At 40.9% G+C, this 22,870-nt stretch overlaps 1 protein-coding gene across 2 annotated transcripts in view; it reads right to left on the reverse strand.

Moving 5' to 3' along the window:
• The window catches only part of prex1 (phosphatidylinositol-3,4,5-trisphosphate-dependent Rac exchange factor 1), a 78,701-nt gene that overhangs the window by 15,257 nt on the left and 40,574 nt on the right, over positions 1–22,870 (reverse strand). For both annotated transcript variants that reach the window (XM_042228140.1, XM_042228141.1), the window contains exons 11-26: positions 22,198–22,298; positions 20,434–20,537; positions 19,378–19,427; positions 17,464–17,539; positions 16,708–16,780; positions 13,719–13,864; positions 11,771–11,863; positions 9,834–9,982; positions 9,656–9,741; positions 8,012–8,151; positions 6,640–6,784; positions 5,706–5,878; positions 5,187–5,348; positions 4,334–4,544; positions 3,076–3,352; positions 2,070–2,288 (exon numbers count right to left, since the gene is read on the reverse strand). In XM_042228140.1, the coding sequence (XP_042084074.1) occupies positions 2,070–2,288; positions 3,076–3,352; positions 4,334–4,544; positions 5,187–5,348; positions 5,706–5,878; positions 6,640–6,784; positions 8,012–8,151; positions 9,656–9,741; positions 9,834–9,982; positions 11,771–11,863; positions 13,719–13,864; positions 16,708–16,780; positions 17,464–17,539; positions 19,378–19,427; positions 20,434–20,537; positions 22,198–22,298 (2,205 nt within the window). The remainder of the gene's footprint in view (positions 1–2,069; positions 2,289–3,075; positions 3,353–4,333; positions 4,545–5,186; positions 5,349–5,705; positions 5,879–6,639; positions 6,785–8,011; positions 8,152–9,655; positions 9,742–9,833; positions 9,983–11,770; positions 11,864–13,718; positions 13,865–16,707; positions 16,781–17,463; positions 17,540–19,377; positions 19,428–20,433; positions 20,538–22,197; positions 22,299–22,870) is intronic.

Raw genomic sequence — 22,870 nt, forward strand, 5'->3', positions numbered from 1 at the left:
ATACATATTATAGGTGATTTTTAGGCTTATTTACATATTAGGCAAGCAAGGACAAGAAAAAAATGGTGATACAATCTCTGAGCTTCCTGGAAAAAGTAGATTGGAGACATTTTAGATAGAAAAAATAAAATCTGGACTCAGACAGGGAAGGGATTCAGTGGTTTAGATGAGTATTTTGCTAGTGTGTGTCTGGGTTCACTTCTCCCCATTAATGAGAAGGTCTAGTGCAGATCATTACACTTTATCCTGCGATCAGACATCCACTACTGATGGATGACGCTCTCATCCACACAGCGCTCACTGTGGATTACCACATCTCAGTCTAAATGCTCACCTACAGCTCTCTACACCACCATCATCACATGTAAGCAACATGTAGCAGCACGAACAACACCACACACATGCACACACACACACTAAAGAAGCAGTGATTTATGGGAGACACAATATAGCAGAGTTTGGAACAAACACTATTTTCTTTGTGTATTTTTTCACCCCAGTCCCCTTTGCATTTTTTTTGTTGACCGTGTGTGTGTGTGTGTGTGTGCGTAAAAGTCATTCTCCCCTGTCCTTCCTCTAACATTGCATCTGTCACAGGCTGCGCTTGGCCACTGACCTCCAGCTGTTGAGATCTACTGTGGTCTGTCACCACCTCAGGCTTTACTGCCTGATTCTCTCAGCTGGACAAAAACTTTAAAAAAAAAAGCACCACCCACACATGAAACACATAAGCACTTTTCATCACATGCAAAATTTTACAAGTGGGATGATTCATCCACATTCACTAGGCAGCTTTGTACAGCTACCTTGACCAGAGTACTTTTTTCCTACTTGGCCTCAAAAAACCCTGAGTAAACAGTTCTGTGTGCAAGTGTGAGTGCATGAGCGTGCGTTTATACCACACACAGAAGAGCCGACATTTTGCTATACATTTTATTACGATGAGGTAGCTGCATTTCACACGACGTGGCCAGGCTTTAATGACAGAGCGGGTGAGGAGGCCGCGCCCCAAACATTTCGCTTTATTATACACCAGCCCACCGCACTGACAACCAATAACTATATCTTAGTGGGTGGTGGAGGGTGGGGCTCAGTGGCTCTCTGTTCAGTGAACACACACACTCCTTCTCAAAAAAAAAAATCATCTGAATGAACTTGCAACAAGCAAATGACATAACCAGATTCAACCAGAGTATTTTGAAGTCATTTTTAGCCCTGCATCTCAGTTAAAATGGCAACATCTGGAATGAATTATAGCCTCCAAAGGGGGGAAATGAGAAGCATTATAGGTTTGTGGAGTAAAGTGGGAGTCTCAGAGCGCTGTTTTTGTTTTTAAGGAGTTGTTTTTAACCTGTGATGCTGCTATAACAGATGAATGAATAAACAATGAAATGAAAATATTACTTTAAATAATTAAGGTCAAAGTGTTTCAAGTTATATATTGGAGTTATATATAAGCTACTTAGGTCTCAAATTGTAGAAAATATAAGTTGAGAGGTAAATACCTTGAAGGCCCCCGGAAAACCATGAGGTAAATACCACTTTAAATGATATCATGCCGACTTGCAATAGAAATATACAGAAAAGGTGAAAGTATGCTCTAATATGCCAATTTGAAATCAAGAGCAAGATAAAAAAAATTTAGAATATAGTCCAGTTGTGTTTTCCAATATGGAAGTAAATCCCATTTTCCCCAGCATCTTTGATAGACAGTGCAGTTTGCTCTCTAAGCATATCCAGCATATCCTGTTTCCATAGGCTAACAAGCCACCAAGGCCTTCTTCTTCATCACCATCATCTTAGGCATTGTCCTGAACATTGGGAATTTCTTTCATTTTAAGATGATTTTGCTGAAGTGCCCCTAGTTACCAACTCCAGGCCAATGAAATTCATATTTTCATGGTTTTCCGGGGGTCTTCAACCTAAGCCTGTTTATTTGAAGCTTTAGCTAATGTGTCTTATCAGCGCCTTGTTATTACCTTTTCAGGTGCTTTTTGAATAATGTGTGTTTAAGGCTTCCATGCCAGGTTACACTGTAACCTGTAGCTGCATATTCAGTAAGCACTTACCTGTAGGAGTCCCTGTAGCTCATTGTGTCGTGGCCGGAGTCCTCCTGGTCCTCCTCGTTCACTTTGAAGCAGACTCGTTTAGTGCCGCCCTGCTCCACTTTGTCCTGGTCACATCCATCCTCACAGGGGACCAGGGCGGGCGGCTGATTTTCCTCATCGATTGGAGGCTCTCCGCCCTCTCCTTGGAGCTGTGTAGGCTCGGTGATGGATGACAACAGCCTAGAGAAAAAAATATAAACAAATATATCTGAAAACAACAAAATATAGATATTGCCCTTTACCTTGGAGACATTATCTACATATCTTTAGCATATGATACAGAGCATATATCATAATTTATATAACATACATGCCATAATTTTGTGTTATGTTTTTAGAATATTCAAAGCTTTTATAGAACTTGATCATTTATATTCAAATTAAAGTCTTCATGTCAAGACACTGTTATGCTTACATTTCTAATACAATACACAATGCATGGGCTCCCCCATAACTAAAACATACACATGTATTCATTCAAATTGTCACACCCCTTCCTCAGCACAGACACACAATATGTGTCTCTTTCTCTTGATGTTATCCTGGCCTCACTCCCTGTTCCTGTACTGGGCCTGGCCCATAAATATTTTGGGCCTGAAGAATGTTCCTTTTGTAAATCCACAGCTTTAAACAAGGCAGAGGGAGGACAGACAAAGACAGGCTGCTGTGGGGATAACAGCGTTTCACGCAGAGATCTCTGAATGTCAGCGAGAAGGTTACGAAAATAGCCGACTCAAAAACAGTAGTGGAATGGAAATATCTGATAACAGCAGAAGGTCGGTAATGCTGGGACTAATTTCTGAATGGATGTGAGTAAAAGTTTTCTTTTTTCTAATATGTGGCACACGTGATTGAAGAAAACATCTGCAGAATAGGCATAACCTTCAAAAGATAAGAAAACATTTATGTGAAAATAAGGTTCAGTGCTGTTAAATTAAACGTGATGAATACGAGCTGTAATACTTACACATCTATTTGAGCAACATACTGCTTCATTTCCCTCACAGCAACGTCCAAACGACTGTACAAGTAAATGTAGGCGTCCTGTGTCTCGGTGTCTTCCTGTTTGAGCAGGAAACTCAAACCGCCTTCTCCGTGGCGACTGTCATTCAAGCCCTCCCCTCCATCGACATTCACTTCCCCGCTGCCATCCGCTTCATCCCCATCCAAACCAGAGCAGCTCCAGGACGGAGCTCCCATGCTGGTCATGCAATGTTGAGTGTGGGACATGGGGTTCAGTTGTGCTAAAGGAGAGGAGAGATGTTAAGGGTGATTGAATGAAAAGGACTTCACGCTCTGACAATTACATCTGTGCCAGATGTTCAAAAGCTATGAAGCAATACTCTTATCTGTTCTTAATTTGGTGTTGATGAAAAACAAAGTCTTAAAAAGACCATCGTTCAGCTAATAAACACAGTAAAAGGAAGTCTGTTTATCCGGGTTGAATGCCAAGCTAAGCTGTAATAACCTGACATATCCAAAAACTGAAAACAGATTTAATACTCGTGGTGATCTAAGACAGTTCAAACTCTAACGACAGCTTTCAAAAAAGAGCCACAGCAACATCTCATCAGTACAAGTGCTTGGCAGATGTCTGACCGGCAGCTGGTGTTCAGAGGAAAGATGGGGCCGAGCATCTTGGAACAATGCTGACTGTCTGCTGTCTAGACAGCTGTACTGCCTTTTCATCTTTGCTGAGAGTAGAAGTTCACATGTTAACCTCTAAAATTCCTATTGAAAATCAAATTTTAAAAGTATTTCCAAACTTTATTCTCTCCTTGAGCATCTTCTACTTTCCATTTCAACTAAATCTCTCACTTTTTTCCTCTGCTCTGTGACCTCTAACGCACCACAGAGTGAACACATTCCTGCTCTGCACTGAGGTCTTTTCCTATATCATTCACTCACTTCTCATGTCAGTAACTTGAATATAATGGCCGAGGGCTAATGGAGTCTTAATAGCAACCTACTCATCTAATTTTACCATGAGAATCCTTGTTGGGCCTTTTTGATTACACTGGGAGGCTGGGGTTGGTCCAGTCACAGCATCAAATGCATCAAAGCATCAAAATGATCACTGAGCTAGTGAGCTATATTACCATGAGAGGGATAAATCCCTGCAACTCTTATTTTGCAGTTTTCACTGTTTTCACTCAACAGTGAAAATGTGACACTGTTGAGATTGTTCTAATCTTCTTGGTTAGAGGACTGTGCGCAGCTCCTACCTTGGTCGGGGTCCAGGCCAAAGATGGAGTTTTTACGACCAAAACGGATGCTGAAAGTCCTGCCGGCAGAGGTAGTGCTTTTGGGGTAGGAGACCTGCATCAAGTTGATGTGGCAGTTGGTGGGAACAAAGTCCATGCAGCCCAGTGGGTGAGGGCGAACCCCAGCCTGCCTGACAGAGGGCCACACCTTGTTCCTCAGTTCCAGAGCAAACTGTGTGAAAAAGAGAAACAAAATGGGAGAAGCCATGAAGAAGAAGGTAATGAGTTTAGTGAATTAAAAAATGATATGACTACAACTGTTGCATCTTCATGATATCGTAAAGCTTCTGATAAGGGTTCTGGTATGTGAGCGACTGAGTTAATTAAAGTTTGCATTTAATTATTGTAGATATTAGCTTTCTTATCAGAATGAAGCTCCTGGATGTTTCTTAGATGCGATGCTATTTTTAATAATTCAATGGGTTTGGATTTTATATGATTTCTTTTACAGTCTGTGTAATATGTCAGGAAAAAATAAGACAAATATCAAAATGTGTTTACCAGGTAGTGGCATGTGGTCTACACGACAAACACAACTGTCTTGAAAAAGCATTTTGTGAGACTCTTAACACACTTTCACCAAGCTGCTCAAAACGCATTTAATGCAATAGGAGTAGTGTAAAAAAAAAATTGCCATGTCTTTTTTGGGGGGAGCAAAAATGTGAATTTATTGCTATAGAAAAGGATGTTCCACTGAACCGTTTAGTCACATGTCACAAAATAAAGTGTGTTTAGTAAACTAATATGACTGAATACCGGAACATTCCTGTGTTCACATCTATGCTCAAGGGAAAACACAAGAATGTCTCAATACCTGCTGATAGCTGCTGATACGCCTCCTGATATTCTCCAGCTTGGTGTCGCAGATTTGTCTGAACTCGTACTGAGGCATGGTAACGACTCGGTCGTTCTGGTAGATGAGCTGGCTGCAGTTATGAACGAAGCGGCTGTCATCGCCAGAAAACGCCTCCAGGATCTGTAAAGACAAGAACAATTGCTGAGGATGGATCACCTTGACAATAACAGTTTAGGAACCCGATTTAGTCCATTTCAATCACTGGCAAATTAGCATTTCTAGCTGTAGCAGCGAAATAAGGCAGCTGAGTTTTACCTCAGCTAAACTTTCTGCTTTCCAGTTCCAGTAAGTGAAACCAGAAGCAAAAACAAAATAATAAGCTGACTTTACTGTTTGAAACTTAAGCAATATTTAGCATGACTATCCACCAGTCTAACAATAAATGCATATTTTGCATAGTTTTTTGCATAGTTGCATAGCAATGCATAGTTTGTTCAGGCTTTAGCTGAACAAACTTCTCATCTTGACAAAACTCACTTTCGCAGTGAGGCTGAAGCAGCCTTTGGGTTCCACTGTCTTCTCCAGGACGTGGCTCTTGATGCCAGCAGTGCTCACATATTCATACACCACGCCATGCTCCAAGTGGACGTTATCAACTGTCAGACTGACCAGAGGCAGATCACACAGGGAGAGTCTGCCCAGCTTGCAGTCTGTGGATCACAGATTTCAATTAAATACTTGACATACATTCAAAGTAAATAACCAACTAAAATACAATAACCGAAAAAATCAAATGATATGTGCATGTTTAAAAAAAAACCTCAAATCACTTCAAAATCATGAAAAAACAAAAATGTAGTGCGTATAAAAATCTCTGAGGAAAAAACACAATATCATTTTAAGTCATTTTAGTAATGACACATGTAAAGGTACACAGTGTGCTGCACATCTGTCAAGTGTGCTTACCCTGCCAGCACTGTGGGAAAATTGGCCACTAAGTGTACACTGAATATTACTTAATGGCATCCTATGACTGTAGCGTGCGGAAGTGTCATTTTCAAACTGCGAATTTTCTATATCCAGAGCAAATTACCTACTGCTGAAGCCACTTTTAGCGGCACGGTGAATATGACCCAAGTCAGAAGTCAAATGAAAAAAACAAAAAACAAAAAAGCATTGTAGATGGAACATAATGTTTTGATGTAATGTTTTTGGCAGGGTCACATGTTTTTAGCATGAAGCCTGCAATCAATCTGGATTCACACACAAGGCAAAAAGCTGCCAAAGCAGCACTAATTTCGCTCAGATACATTTTGCTGACTGAAATGAAACTAGCTGACATGAGCGGAAAAACCGCAAAGGAATTGGGGATTGAAAGCTTCATACAGAAATCAAAGACATACACACTGATAAAACTTTAAATCCAGGCAAAACAAAAGACTGCAAACAATTTCACAGCAACACGTTTCACCTGTTCCATTGGTGCTTTTGTCCTCTTCGTGGTCAGAGCCATTCTCCACTGGGTAAGGCTTGAAAGGGCTGTCCTCCTCCTCATCTGCACCCCTCTCTCTTTGTAGCTCTTCCACATCCTCGAATGCTCGATACACCCAGTGACACTGTGGGAAGAAGATTAAAGCTCAAAAAAAATCAGTCGCCGGGGCGCCTGCTGTCTGGGCCCCCTCTCTCTCACCAGTTCATCTAGACAGACCCATCCGATATTAGTTTTACCAGCCGTCAGCATGGCTGCAGTGTTTGGTAGACTATTTGTTGGAATTTTAATGTGGATGAGAACATGATGAAAAACAGAAACATCAACATCAAGATGTGTAAATATGAGAGGGCTTTAGACACGTATTTTAGAGGGAAGAAGCTAAAGTATGGATAGAGAAGCTTTTACCCTGACAATGCAATAAAGACTGATTCCACCTAAATGAACAATGCAATGCACTCAACCACCGGCAACAAACTGGTTAAATGATCAGCTAAATAAAATAAGACAAAACAAAACAAAACATCGTATGGAGGACACCTTGCTCTGCTCTGTCTGCAGCCTTTTGAAATACTGCCTAGAGACATGAGTTGCTTCTGCAGGAATGTCAAAACAACCAAAGAGGAGTTTGTAGTTTTGACATTGGCCATCTAGTATTCAGTATAAACACTTGTTATTTAGTCATGGCTCAGTTTGAAAAAAAAAAAAAAACAACAACCCCAAAACAATTCACTAATGTTACTTTAATAAAGAATTTAACTCATGCAGTTTTGGCAGTGGGGCTGAATGAACACTGTGGATACTGTTTCACTCCAGGCAGGAGTGTATTTTGAGTTATATAACCTGTAGCGACATAGTGACAGCTTGTAATTCACTTTGGATCTCACTAAGAAACCTACCATTCCAGCCAAAAATGCAGATGAAATGAGCAAACAGTCAACTAATGCAAATGCTGTTTTTCTGAACCATCTCAGGAATGTCTGGCTGACCTCTATTCTTTGGGCTGTTAGCTTGTCAAATGTGGTTTTTATTGAGCTTTCCCCCATTAGTAAATGATCTGACATATTAACTTCCAAAACTACCACTGACACTATTCATGCTGTCTTGTGGCATTACTTGGTTTACTGTCTGCTAAATAAAGCGCTCAGGGATTTCCCTTACAGTTAGAGCCATAACAACACACAAGGACTGTAAAACCTCACAGAACACCATGCACCGTACTGAGCAGGATGATGTGGTTTGTTGGGATTTAACTTTCAATTATAATATGGGCTAAATAGAAGAGACTTAACGCTAGAAAACCTGCTCTAATGTTACAGAATAGTTTGTTTTTTGTTGGCCTGTGTTAGCTCACCGCTTGGAGAGGTTCTTGGTGAGTGCGCTGGGCTGTGAAATGCTCCAGGACCTCTTGGTAGTCGCTGTGATTGACACTGTTGCCATTGACTTTCAGGACGACCTGGCCCGGCTGAAGACCAGACGCTGCTGCCTCCCAGCCTGTAATATTTCCACACAGGATCATGAGTTCGCACAAAGGCAAAAACCATTTACAACACCACACATAAACTGGGAAACATCTTCAGGATGACTGAATTAAGCATAACATAGTGAACTCATTAAAAAAAATTTACTTTTGGATTCAATTCCCACAGTTCTCAACAAAACATTTCCTCTATTGTTTCTACAGGAAAATGGGAAATCACTCTGTGGAGTGCTATAACATGCTGTCTCAAGCTACTAATGGCTTTACAGCCTGGAAGTCCAATCAACACCTCGATTAACCTTCCTGCCCAATCTAAAAATACCAGCAATGGCATCATTTCCACCCAGGGTGCCAGCAGTAACCACATTAAGGAGACTACTTGACCCATGAATGAAAATCTCCCAGAGAAAGTCATTTAAAAACAATGGGGTAAAAATTACTAGCCACTGAATTCAAATGAAACATACGTCATACTGAGTCCTAAGTAATTGAGGATGTTAGGAAAGTGAGAAAAGGAACATGTAGGGAAGAAGGAGGAGGTGGGTTTAAGAGGGAGAGAAAGTGGAGGAAAGACAATAAAACCAAGGGACCAAATTTCTTGGCTGGTCTTTTTTTATTAGGGTGCATGTGTGTATCCTCGCCTTACTGCTGCTAGGTTACAAATTGGGATTCATCCCTCATTTAACTTCTAAACACACTGCTGATTTTTCTATTTAGAAACCGACAAACAGGCTGTATAGTAAGGAGGTCTTAAAGAAAAGTAGGAGAAACGAAAAGGGGAAACAGAAGTAGCTGTCTTTTCAGTTACCCATTACAGTTTTAGCTGTGATCACAGAACATTGTGTGTGTTTGAAAAGTAGTTTGCTCTATTAAGGGTTTGAACCCTGACCGTGGGCTGTCTGGCTGACAGGTGGCCATAAAAACCTAATAGAGGCTCACTAAGAGCAGAATGTAACAGGTGGTTAGAGGCTAGGGTTACCTCATCTTTCCTTTGAATTCCCTCGGAATTATTTGTCTTTCTGACACCGTAAACACTTTTAATGCATTTACTGGCACTGGTGCAGAAATAACAAGGTCAACATCTTACAAATCTGTTCACGGATCTCCACTGTTGGCTCATAAGCAAAATATGGGTCACTTATAACTACATTCAAGAAATAATAATTTAACTACACTTCCCCGGGAGCTGTAAAGTGCTCAACTGATTATTTTTCCATTACACGTACAAAGCCACGGTCTTATTTTACCTTTAAATACAAAACTGCACACTATTTCTGCCATTTCGCCATGTGACAGAAACCATATATTAACGATACAGCAACGCTGTTATAAATTACATTTTCGATCTGGGGTAATAAAAAAAATTGTAGCCTACTTATTAAACTCTGGTACCGTGCTTTCGTCCTACGTGTTATTCTCTGAGTGTTCATGACAGAAGGAGTAATAATGAAATTCTTCTGCTATCTCTGAAAAAAATGCATATTTCTGCTGATTGTTGTGGCTACAGAAGTCAGTTACCTTTCCTCACAGCGTGGACATGAGGAGGAACAGAGCCACTCAGTCTGAAGGAGAGACTGTCTGGGTTGTCAGGGATTTTTACGATCCTGGAAAAAAAGAAAAAGAAAATACCAATCAGACCAGTGCGGTCTATATGAGTGGACATTGTGTATTTCAGCACATATGCATGAGCCCTCACTCCTTGGCCTTGGTGCCAACCAGCAGCCGCAGGGAGCGTCGTATGCAGAAGGACTGGCTAATCATGGTTTCAACCTCCGAGAAAGGCCTGAGGAAAAGCAGGTCCTCGTTGATGGTGTAGATCTTCCTGCCCACCTGCAGGCCAGCCATCTGCACGGACAGACGGACAGACAGGAGACAGAATGTGGTTATTTATAGGTGGCAGCTTGCTTCAGCCTGAACCCCCTCCCAAAGGCAACATCCGCACAGTAAGAGTTTCAGGTCGGGGGACTGCAATTCAATTTAAAATTACGAGCAAGTACCGGAGTGAGACAGAGACTGTGTACAATTCCCCTGTCTAACGTGAATTACTCACAATCAAGTGCTGGTATATGATAATGTGCCTCCAAGGAGCAAAGAAGAAAACAAACAAACAAGCGATAAGACGAAAAGCATTGTTTGCTGCTCCAAATTCCCACAGCCTGTTCTGTCTTGTCGTGTATTTTCCAGCATTTGACTGAAGTTGTATGCAGTGAGTGCGTATAAAGATTGGCCACTGGATATGATAAAAATGCATGATTGCTAGACCTGAGTGTCATGCTTGCTTTGTGTTAGATTTGCACGCACTTCCAGACTGAAGGGCGTCACTTTATAATTTTTTTCCAAATGTTGCCAGTTGCTCTGCCTGCGACCTCTGATGCTTTGTCGGATCTTGCCAGATTCCTTTAGCTAATATACAATCTCTTCAGTCACGGCGCGTTGCAGCTGCACAAACCAGTATACCTGCTCCCAAAGAAACAAACATTTTCAAGCTTTTCAGTCGGATTTCAGCTTCTGAAATCTCTTTACAAATGACAGACATACAGCAAATCAGCCTGCAGCATGCATTTAAATGCAGTCATCTTCAGTCACGTTGTGAGAAGAATACAGCCTCTGTGCACTCACTGTGTGAGTCCAGTGTCCTGGGCAAAGATCCGGTGGGATGGCCTTGGTTAAGCCAGGCCTCGACTCTGTTTGAAGGCCCAGCGTGGATGTAGGAACGACTGGGAGGAGCCAGAGCTATTTGAATGCAGAGGGGTGCATGTATATGTGTGTGTGATTACACAGCATGGGTGCCAGTCTGCACGTGACTTTCTATAATAGTATCATATAGTGAAAGAGCTCAGTGTGTGAGTGTGTGCCTCTCAGCCCTTTTCACAGCCCCATGGGAATCAGCTGAGCTTCATTCACTGCGCTGGCACACGGGCTGTGTCACAACTAGCAATCCTCGCCCCACTGTGGGGGGTGGAGGGCACGGGGGAATGAATAATAGAGTGAGAGGGGGTTCGAAATTAAGGAAAAAAGGAGTAATAAGGAACAGAGAAGCAAAGGTTTAGTGTGGTAGTTGGGCAGTGCATAAAAATGAAGATTATCGAGAGCTGCAGAGCAGCACAGGGGCACGGGAGAAATGAGGATACAAATGTGGAAATAGTGGGGAGCATGACAGTTATAGTCAGGCTGTGGAGGAAAAACAACCAGGGCACCATCATGTGTGTTCATGACAACATTGCAACGATTAACAGTATACAGGCTGGGCTGTGAGACGGACAGGCCAGAAGTAAAGTATGTCACCTGTCTAAGGCGAGTAAGAGGACATAAAAAGAGGATGAATGATCAATAAGACAGGAAAACATTGGCTCGTCCATCTTGTATTATAGCCATTGAGCTGTCACTGTTATTCCCCTCCCCATCATCAGTGAAGGCTGACACAATGGCACGGACGGGACAAATACCAATATGGAAGCTGCTCCCTCCTAAACATAAAAATATATCTGCAAATGGCTCTGCAGCCAATCAGAGCAGAGTTCTCGAAAAAGGGAGAGAGACAGAGTGACAGCAGCCGTCCGGAGAGTAGACAGCCATTACCTAGTGGAACTGACACCCCGAGGCTGGAAGAAGTGTGTGTGTGTGTGTGTTTACCTCAGCGTGTGAGCCCCTGGTGACAGATTTCACAACGATGGCCTTGTTCTTCTCCTCAATCTCAAAGCCGTAGCCTTCCTCCTCGGGGTGAATCTAGCACAGAGAAAATCGACTAATTACTTCCACATTTTCACCGCTGACTGTCAGGCTTAAAATGTCTTGAACTGATTTAGTATCACAAGTAAGCAAACAGGAAAATAATTTTAGATGCACACATATTCATCATCTTTCTGTCTCCCTTGGTTCTGCTGCTGTAATTCTGTGCAACTGTAGGCTCTGGCTATAAAACGGCAACTTGTCTTCATGGCAGTGACCTGGTTTGTCTGAGAAATCACTGAAGCTTTAAAGAAAAAAAAAAAGGTGATTTACGGCACTTTTTCTGGGTGGTCTCACATGCAAACTATTCACACATAATCACAGTTTCATTAGCCATTTGTGACTTTCATTCCGTCTCAGGTGCCTTTGCCTGATGTTGCTCTCTGCTCTCCATATTGTATTCCCACTTGGGGTTGAGGCTTAAAGTTAAACGCTGTCGTCACCAAACACATTAGCGGCGTCCATTAGTTAAGCTGCTGGGGCCATCTTCCTGCTGCACAGTCCTGATAAGATGGGGATCTCTGCTGTTATATCAGAGGAGATGACCGTGGAAAATAAAGAGTTCCTGCACTTCACTTCAATAATAGGCATTGGGGGGGATTAGTTCCGCTAATCAAGGAAAAGGGCCTTTTCCCCTTCTTGTGGAAAGCCAGATGGCGTGCCTACTTCTCACTATGATATGAAAAGGGATGCTGATGATGCTTCTAGGTTTCCCTGAAGATAATGGACTCAAATAAACAGTTGACTTTCTGTGTGAGTTTGTGGAAACCCCCGAACACTTGACCCAGTGTTGTGCAGACTGACTTTTACTGTATGTGTAAAAAAATATTATGTGCTTTTATTGTAGGATAATGATATTAACAGGAGTCACGCCACAGATGTGATTGCAAGTGAAAACCTAAGTGACCCAATATCTGGGCAGTGCACATACCATATTCCCCTAAGCAGCCCCTCCTCTTCCTACCAAGAATATTTAATAGTGTTAAACTGGACGCTCAGTTCTGGAGTGATTATGGACATGTTTGCTGCAAATTACACCTTATAAGAGTTGAAACTAAGTTACTGTTTATTTGAATCTTACCTTTTTCTGCTGCTAAAAAAAGAAATGGCTACACAATGTTGACTGACGCATCTTAAAAGGTCTTTAAAGCAGATCAAGCACTACAGAAGGAAAAGGTCTTGTCCTGCTTTTAACTGCACTACAGTCATCAATCATCAGCTCACATTTTCAAATGTATTTCAAGAATATTCATCGGCTGCCGTTCGTTTCAGTCATCTCTCACAGTTATCTTTTGTATCAGCAGCAGCGCAACAGAGATTCATCCCGGCCGATACAGCTGATTACATTACAATTATATTCAGAGCAAAACACTCAGATGCATAGTGATCAGAGCGATTTCAAATGTGCTTGTTGTCATCAAAGCTACTCGGGCTGTGTATAGTGGTGTTAATAAAAGTTAGATGTGTAGATCAGAAGAAGGCACACAGGTATATATGTATGCAGGGTTCTACAGTCAAAATGCATGTTTATGCCCGACAGCGTAACAGGATAACTTGAAAAACCTTGTTTTTGTTATTTTTGCATCAGTCTACAGTACAGTGGCTCATTGTTTCCCATCATGCTTTTGTTTTGTCTTTGGGGTGGTTAATGCTGTGCAAGGTAATCAAAACATCTTTGTGCCATGTTTATAGCATCGGAATGATGTTCGCAAACCTTTTAATTATTAGCACATTTTTCTCGTGGGAAAATGACGATGCTAGAAGTGGTTTTTTTTCCCAGATTCTGGCAATATCTGCGTATCCATGTATAGATGTGGGAGAATGTGAAAGTGTGTATATGAGTGTTGCTCACCACAAGGGATTTGACTAAGATGTTTTCAATGAGTTTGAAGTCATTTCGCTGGAGCTGCTTGCTCTTGGTGCCGGTCCCCTCGGTTTCCTCGTCCGCGTAGAAACGGAAGAACTGGGACTCGTCTTTAAACTCGCTCTTCTCCAAAACTGAAGTAAATGTTTTTTTAAAAACACAAAAAATGTGGTAAATGTGTGCAGAATGCAGCCATAGGAGATAACAAAGAGAAATAGCAGAATGTCACAGTATCGGTCTTGCAAGATCAGTGAAAAGTAAAAGAGCAGAAAGATTAAAAAAAGGCTTTTTTTTAAATAAAGCTTTGACCCAACTTCCAAAAAAAAAAAATCTAGAAAGATACATGTGTTTATAGAAGCTTTCATCTTTGGGAGTCTTCTACACAAACAAGCTAACAGTTAATTAGCTCATTAGCTGATGATTTTAGTGAGAGCATCTGGAGCAAGACCACATCTGGACTGCAGCCAACACAAGTCTTCCAAACCAAGGTTGGGAAGACTCTCAGGAGGACACAAGGAATTGTGTGTGTGTGTGTGTGTGTGTGTGTGTGTGTGTGTGTAAATCCCACCGATGTACTGAGGTTCACTTCAACACATGGGGCACTGCAAACAGGTGAGAACCATATTATGGTCGCTTTGTCCAATCACAGTAATTGTGAAGAAAATACCCAAAACTTTTCTTTTTCAATGTTTTGAAAGATCTCCCTTTATTTTTATTTTGTTACAGGCCTGAGGCAACAGAATTAAAGGGAGAGGCTAACTTATTCTGTCTCAATAATTATGCAGTACTAACAGCAGTTAAGTCATTAAGCTGAAGCCCAAGTGCACATCAGTAAGCACGGCTACAATTACAGGACACACACTATTGTACCGTACAGTATGTCTTTTAACTGCATTGCCTTGCCGCAGCTTTTTGAAGTTTGCACTAAAAAGTCACGATGCGTTCTGTCACGTCTGTTTCCAGAGAAACAGACCAAAGAAAAAGTCCATCTGGTTTGCGTCTTAGGAGGATTTGGAATTTGTGACATGAGGCACAAACATTTCCCTGACACAAAAAATGCATCCGAGGATGTTACCTAATCTGCCGTGTCTGTGCAGATGCATGACTCTCTGAGGCCACTGTAAAATGAGGCTTGTACGGGCAACACCGAGGGCCAAAGGTACCCAGCTGCTCAGAGATTTGATGAGCAACAAAAGTGTTCACAAACTCATTACACACACACACACACACACACACACAGGTGAGGTCACACCTACTCAGACTGGCCTTGCACCAACTAAAACGAAGCACAAATGTGAGTTATTTCCTCTGACTCACATAGGCTGTGGCCATATAAGACTTTTACTCCTATTCAGCTGGTGGGGGAGTGCCGCTACGGAAACTGTCACACATAATGCATGCACAGTTACTCACACACTGCTAAATCATCATTTAAACACCCTGAACTGACAACATTATCTAACAATCAACATCAATTTTTTAAGGATCTTTGGAACAGAGTTTTTAAAAACTGATTTTTGTGAATCTACAATGCACTGATGCAGGAATTTGAGAAAACATGTCATGATACATGATAAAGCACTTTCAGCACAGTATTCTTTTGCTTTATCTGGGTACAGCCGCACCTTTAAATGCAAAGTGTTGATATAAAGTGCAAAATGGATTTCCACAAGACAATTTGCTCTAGAGGCGATAAAGATAAATGATCAAACAATAATTTTTATGGCTTCAGTATTGATTTATGGATCTATACTTGCTGCAGATTGAGTTGTGGTGGGAGGGAAACGTGTGGTCATGTAAATTATTATCGGCCTCTGTAAGTTACAATACTTGCAGGTGTCCATGACGGTGAGCTTAATTATATTAACTTTGCTACCCATTATCATCCCACGGATGAAGTGTTTTACAACCTCGTAACCGTCAAACAGAGACACGAATGAAGAAGGTGAGGATAGTTTAAAAAATGGAGAGAGACAAAAAGAAGAGGAGTTCAAAAGGAACCGGGGTCAAGAGCAGCAGATGTGCTGACTAAGAACTAAAGAGAGTGACTTGTGAAGCGCGGTGGGCAGACAGGCTGAGAAGAGAGAGTTCCTCACCCCGAAGAAGGGCAGAGTAAAAGGAGAACAGGTGACAACTTCAAACAGATGGTAGTGAAAGCTGGTGCAAGCTAAGCAAGCAAAAAAACAAAAGTCACTCTATAGTCACTTTTTACAGATGGCAGATGCAGGACTGAAAAAAATAATCCTGTATATATTTATGCACATTATAATGTACATATACTGCACATGAGACTCCAGAGCTGTTGTTAAATTGTCTTAAAGAGACTTTGATAAGGATTCAAAACTTTAACATTTAAATTAATCTGCAGGTCTCCCCGATTAGAGTGCGTCCAAGTATTACAATCTTGCATACTTCTCTATATCCTTCAGGAAACCAGGAAGTGCTGTTAACTTGTCACTTCTTCAGCCTTTCCACACTACTTCTTTTAAGTGCTTCCCACTTTACCCAAAATACATGTGTCTGCTGACGACAGATTCAATTTTATGCATTAAACAGCGTTCACGGTTCAGTGGAGTGACCCAGACAGCCATGTAGCAAAGCCAAACAACTCTGGTTAGGCTACACTCCTAAAACTGTTTATGTTCAACATGCTGGACTGGGACCAAAGCAGCTCCAACTACAATGTGGTGAGTGAGGTTTTAAAAATTTAGACTGGGTATACAAGTTTAGGATGCCCCCTTTTTTAAGCCTATGATGGCATGCAAGAGAGAGTGGCCAATACAACATTTTTGTGGGGTTGAGAGAAGGGGAAAGATGATGTAATCGAAAAGCACAGAAAGACCGGGGAGAGAATAAGAACTGAAGAGAAAGTGCCACAAACACAACACTATTCAAATTTAAGCCAAAGCTGTGGGAAATCGAAACAATATGAATGATTAGAATCTGTCAAAAGTGCTTGAGAGTGAGTTTAACTGACCATGGTGCATGAAGCCGCTGTTACAGAGCCCCACTCCCAGCGTCACGGCATCCTCTCGGTTCGAGCAGTCTCCCTGGGAAACCAAGTCAATGACGCACACAGGGTCATTCACAATGCGTGTTTACACCTGCTCATATGCAGCATGCTGCTTCACTTTGTGACATTAAAAACTGTACAATTTAATCAGCACAGGTTAATATCTATGTGTCTAAGAACAAGTGAGAGGGAGAGATTAGGACACTACTGGGTTACTTGTCCCTCAGTTTCAGTAAAGACAGTAGAAAATGTTAAAACTGCATTGAAACCGTACCTATAATAAAAGGCAACTTTTTCAAAATTATAATGATAACTCTAAATTTCTGAATTCTAATGTTTCATTAAAAAGTGCTTATAGCTAGAAAACACATGCTACATCATCCTGAAGGTCTGTACTGAGACAAGGGTGCACATTTACATTTTGGAGGAAACTCAGGATGGTAGCATTGACAGTACATGTTTATGTGACAGTCACAAAAGTCTAAAAAGTGAAAATCCACCTTTTACCCAAATGCAACCCTAAAATTAATACATTTTTGAGCCACTAGTTGCGTTTCACTGTTCAATTTCAATGCATTGTGGTTGTTTTACACAACAACCACAATGCACTGCAGCAATTCATTCATTTACAGTAATAAGAGACATCATTACTGAATGCACCCTTGGTGGCTTCTGTGGATTCACGTGAGTGTGCATCGGTGTAATATTTTCTTATTTTACCTGTGAGAGTAGCCAGTCCACCAGTTTGCTAGCAGGCACTACTGATTTAAAGGTTTTCAGATGGTGGTCTCTGTCCCTATAAGGAGCAACAAAAGATTGAATTAGATCAGCTTTATTGTTCAGTGCAAACTTTAATAAAAAAACAAAAAGAAACAGAGTTACAAGTGTAGCAAAACCTCTTTGTGGTTAGCTGCTTTAACACCTAGCTGTGCATGCTATCTCATTGGTGTTTGGTGTTACTATTCAGATGCATCGCTTAGCTTATGCTGAACTCAGCTAGTGGTCAGTTATGCTGAAGTCATCTGCATGAGATCCAGTCATTAACTTGGGAATTCATCTTTTATTCTTCCTTTTTTTGACGTCAAGCTGATCAGTCCCTGGTTTCACAGTACAGACCGTGAGACAAGCACTGTGCACTTGCTGTCCCTTTAACTTCTCACTCTGTAAGCTTACGATTTGAGAACAACCACAGCTCGCTCAGCCACAATGCACCAGCCTGCTCGACAAGTAAAACGTAAAACAGGAAATGCTACAGAGGATGTGTTTTTCGACGTGCAATTTCTCGGTTGTGCGAGTTGTATCACAGAAATAGACTGTGATACATATGCCACTAACAGCCATACTCAGTATACTATATTCAGATTAAACAAGCGCCCTATATATTAAATGATGATGTGGGCACAAATGACACTGCTGACAATGCAGTGAAACAACCGTGAAAGTGGATAACTTCCCAGTATCGTTTTATGATCAGCGACTTTCTGTTTTAACAACATAGTATACCCATGACATCATCGATGTTAATTCTATTAGTTTTATGTGCATTTTATCATGTAGTTACTTTTTTCCAAGGCATTCTATCATTAGGAAATCATTGGAGGCTCTGTCACCAGACAAAGTTTAATAAAACAGTGGCACGGTTTTATGATTATTTATTATTCATAAATGCAACACATCCATCACTCAGACATTTTAATTAATGGTGTCTGCTTACAATTAAAAACAAATAAATAAATAAATAAAAAGCAAGGCCATCTTACATAATAAGTGCCTGGCAGGCAGAAGGATTGCCTTTGTATGTTAATAGGATTTGTCCCCAGACCAAAGGCTCTTTGTTTGCACCAATGGCAACTCCGGCCACTTCAATCAGCGGGTGAGTGATGGAGGGAAAGATAGAGAGATGAGCAGGGAATAGTATGAAAGGAGGGACAGGAGCAGAGAGAGAATGTGTGTACAGTGTGTGTCCTTGAGGGCTTATCACACAGGAACATTGTGAGTTTCCCATGGTTCCTGTTTCTGTTTAAATTTAGATTTTTGTAAAGTGAGATAACTCCATGCCACCTTATGGGATTATTTTAGGATTAGTATGTAATTAGTAGGTAAACCATAATTTAAACGACCCTAGTTTAGCTACATATGTACATTAACATATAGTGAGGCTAACAAAGTGTGTGTTTATGTGTATGTATATACTACACACTGTAGTAATTAGTTTTCTAAGTAGGTGCACTCAGCGGTAAAGTGACTGTGTGTGTGAGCATTTGTGTATGAAATAGAGAGTTCAACGCTCAATACTGTAAAGATAAAGAGACAAATGCTCACAGTAAGTGGCTCTCCTTAATCCTCTAAGAGCATGCTTATATAAGCCTCCAGCCATGAAAAACTGAATCCTGAAAGCATAAACCTACAGCAGCTCACGGATGGCTTGGACTCCAGTTTGGAAGGGAAAAGGGTTTGAGGGTTGTCATTCCTGGCAGGGATACCATTTGTTCAGTCATCACAGAAAGGGTGACTCGGGGCGAATGTGAACCCTTCATGAATATGCATGTTTGCACCTGGAGAGCAGGGATGTTAAGAGCGGAGAATAAAGAATGAAGAAGGAGAAAGAAAAGAGGGAGAAGGGCAGGTACTTACTTGATGATAGGTGTGTGGAGGCTGTGAAGCCGGCAGTAAAGCCTGACGCCCTGTAACGATAGAAAAATGGAGCTGCTGACTCATAGATCATACACGCCTTGGGTAAACAGGTATGAACATGGCTTCAGAACAACTGAAAAGAGCTACCCTAAGGCTATGAATTAAGGACAAAAAAATGTTTGTTTTTTTATATCAAACCCTGACAACAGTCAGATCTGAGAACAAATGGAGACCAAAAAAAGGTTCATCGTTTTTGTCAAGTTGAGCTTCTGCCTCACTCGTCTATGAGAGATGTGAGATTGTATCTGGAGCGTATCTAAAACTGTAAAATGTCCAAATTATATTGTATAAAGTTTGTCAAAGGTGGACAGTTTTGGAGGAACAATATTTTTTTTTATGGAACAACAGCCAACTGCACCATACGGCAGGATCCACATGTGATGAGAGGATCGAGCTGTAATGATAGTAGATGAAAGCGGCAGAAAGAAAATAAAAGCTGATTTTTTTCTCAATTTCTGGAAGAAGATAGTGGGTCTGAATTGTATTTTTTAAGCTTTAGCATGACAGTGCAAGAATCATTTAGAGTTTTTATCAATCTGTCCATCCGTCTTCTTTTGCTTATCCAGTTCAGGGTCACAAGAAGCAAGAAATGCCCTGAACAGGTCGCCTGTGGGTCACAGGGGTGACACACAGAGACATACAACCATTCTTGCTCACATTCAGACCTACTGCCAATTCAGGACGACCGATTAACCTAACCCTTGCATGTTTTTGGACTGTGGGAGGAAGCTGAAATAGAGAAGGAGAACCCATGAAAACATGCAAAAGCATGTGAGGAAAGAAATGTTAGCTGACTTTTGCTGTGCTGTTGGGTATGAAAGTGAAGAAATCTGCAGAGGCAGACCCTTTAAACAAGTCAATGAATTCTTATTTTACCTCAAAGTTAATATAAAGCCATTGCAAACATTTACAGCTCATTCGTTACAACTGTCGTTATCCTGTTGCTCTTTGTTCTGTCGCACCAATGAAAAGATCCAGAAGCAGAACTCTCGTTACCTTCGACATGATGTCCTCCATCTCACTGCGGGCCTTGTAGGTTCCATCGTCATAACGAAAACGGTACATCACCTGCTCATTCTTGAACTGGTGTTTGTCTGACACTAAAACAAGAGCAAAAGAAGGAACCGTCACCTCAGCTCTGCTCCAGGCTGAATATCAGATGATTTAGAGTTTGTAACATAGGTGTTTTTTGTGAAATGTGGAACATCAAAGCCAAAGAAAACTCTCTGCTTTACATATTCCCTTTGCGAATATCTACTCTTCAAAAATGGACTTAAGGTTATGGACATATATGCTACTGATTTTCAACTGTAACTGGATGACATATCTAATACAATGCCAGTGTTAATATTGCTGTATTCACACATAATAGGCTGAAGAGGTTTACCAGTTATGATGAGCTAGTGATGCACTGCGGCAACAAATTTACTGCAACACTGCTTTTTGACATTGGAATAGAGACCTTTAAGATTTTAATGTTGATGTGCCACTTTTTGATGCATCTGTTGATAGTATTGCTATAATTACAGAAAAAAGGTAATAGGCAAGAACTATATTTCCTGGGGGCATTGGGTGGAGTGATATAAATGACGTTAACAGCAGACAAATACCAGTCCCAAAAAAACGTCCCAGCTTGCACTAATAAAAAAGTTCCAGAATGACTTATTTAGAATTAATCCAATACGGAAAATGGAAAAATGACTGACACACAGAAACAGACGATAGTCACAAAGCTAACCGTGAAATCTGCCAATGAGAGGCAGTTTGGTTCCACCACAACAAGCTGGCATTGAATCAAACAAGCTGCTGGTTTTCTCAGTCTAGACTTAAAATACCCTCATAAAACCAAAGGAATGCACCACCAAATCAGTCATTGTAAAGTGTTGTGGGATTCAAAGTACATAAAATGATGGCTGAATTATTGTGGAGGGAAAAAGAAGATCTCAAAATTGCTCAAATTCAGGTGTAAACTGGAGGATGGAAGTGCCTCAAACCAACCATGTACATCTAATTGGATAAGAACTGTAAAATACATGGATTTACTTTTACTCCTGTGGGTCTCCCAATCTGTTACATTACCTCTCTCTGATTTCTTTTCACTGGATAACTGTGACACCTACATTTTGCCTGCAGGGCTCAAACCTCTTCAATTTACCCACAAAGCCTCACAGCTGTTCCACAGAGCCCAGCATGTCATCATTGTGTCTCTCTATGGTTATATGGTAAATGTGAGGGAGGATTTCTTGGGATTTTTCACAGGTATTAAAGAATATGAACACTAGGTCTCAGCAGATTTCTCCTGAGAGTGTGGCATGTAGAAATACTTACAGTGGCCTGCACTTACATACAAGAGCCCTGTCAGCAACAGCAGCAGTTGTATTCATACACACTCTCTATAATAGTGTCTGTCCAAGTGAGTGTGAGTATTTTGTTTCATTTCTAAATGTATAATTCATGTAAGTAAACCTATGAGTGTCCCTCGGGCAAGAGACAATACCAGACAATAATTTCAGATCGTTGTGGGACAACCATAAAACACAGAGGATTTGTGAGTTATATGAATGAGTCAACCAATTACAGAAAGAGAGTGAGAATCAGAGAAAAGGAGCCATTAGAAACAGGCCTGAAGACAGAGAAGGACCAAACAGGGGGAAAAATGACAAGGAGAGCTACAGAGCTCTAAAATGCAAACGTTATAGAGGATTAGAAGATGACAGAGGAGTAAAGAGTTGGAGAAATAACTACATTAATTTGTCTCACCATGATGGATGATGCCATTTTCAAGTAAGGCTTGTCCCAGGTTGACTCCTTCTTCAGGTTTACTGATCTCTCCGCTCTCTATGAGCCATGACACGAATTCACTGACAAGACAAAAATGGAGAGATATCTATGACTGCTCTTCATAGCTAAAGTACTTAAACAACCATGTCAGTTAAGAAACTCTGAAAAGCATTGGCTGATTTGGTCATAATGGTGCCAAAACTTTTATATATTTAACTTAAAAGGCAGATTTCATTACAGTTCGGTCTGCAGTGAAAAGTGGCATTTTTGGTTTGATAAAATTTATTTTGAATGTGAATGTACGGAGCGCTATTGAATGACTACGCAGATCAATACTGAGTTAATGCAACAACCTGAAGTTTAGTTACTGACATCATTAGTCATGTCAAATCCTACAAAGAGGTTAGGTCGTGTCTGAGGAAGTGATTTTTCAAACTAATATTGTGTCTGTATGTAAGCAAGCACTGCCTTATATTGCAGATTGTGGCTCTAACTGCTAAATGTGGCTAATGCCACATTTAGCAGTTAGAGCCACAATGCTAATCATTGCTAGTTAGCAGAGCTAATACAGCGTTCTACCTTTAAATAATTTTTTAAACCCTATTTAACTGCAAGAAAAGCAGTTTATAATGTTTGTTTTTCTGCACTCTAT

This window comes from Haplochromis burtoni, unplaced genomic scaffold, assembly GCF_018398535.1.
Source record: "Haplochromis burtoni strain Fernald_Lab_line unplaced genomic scaffold, NCSU_Asbu1 Contig_307, whole genome shotgun sequence".
NCBI classification, from domain to species: Eukaryota; Metazoa; Chordata; class Actinopteri; order Cichliformes; family Cichlidae; genus Haplochromis; species Haplochromis burtoni.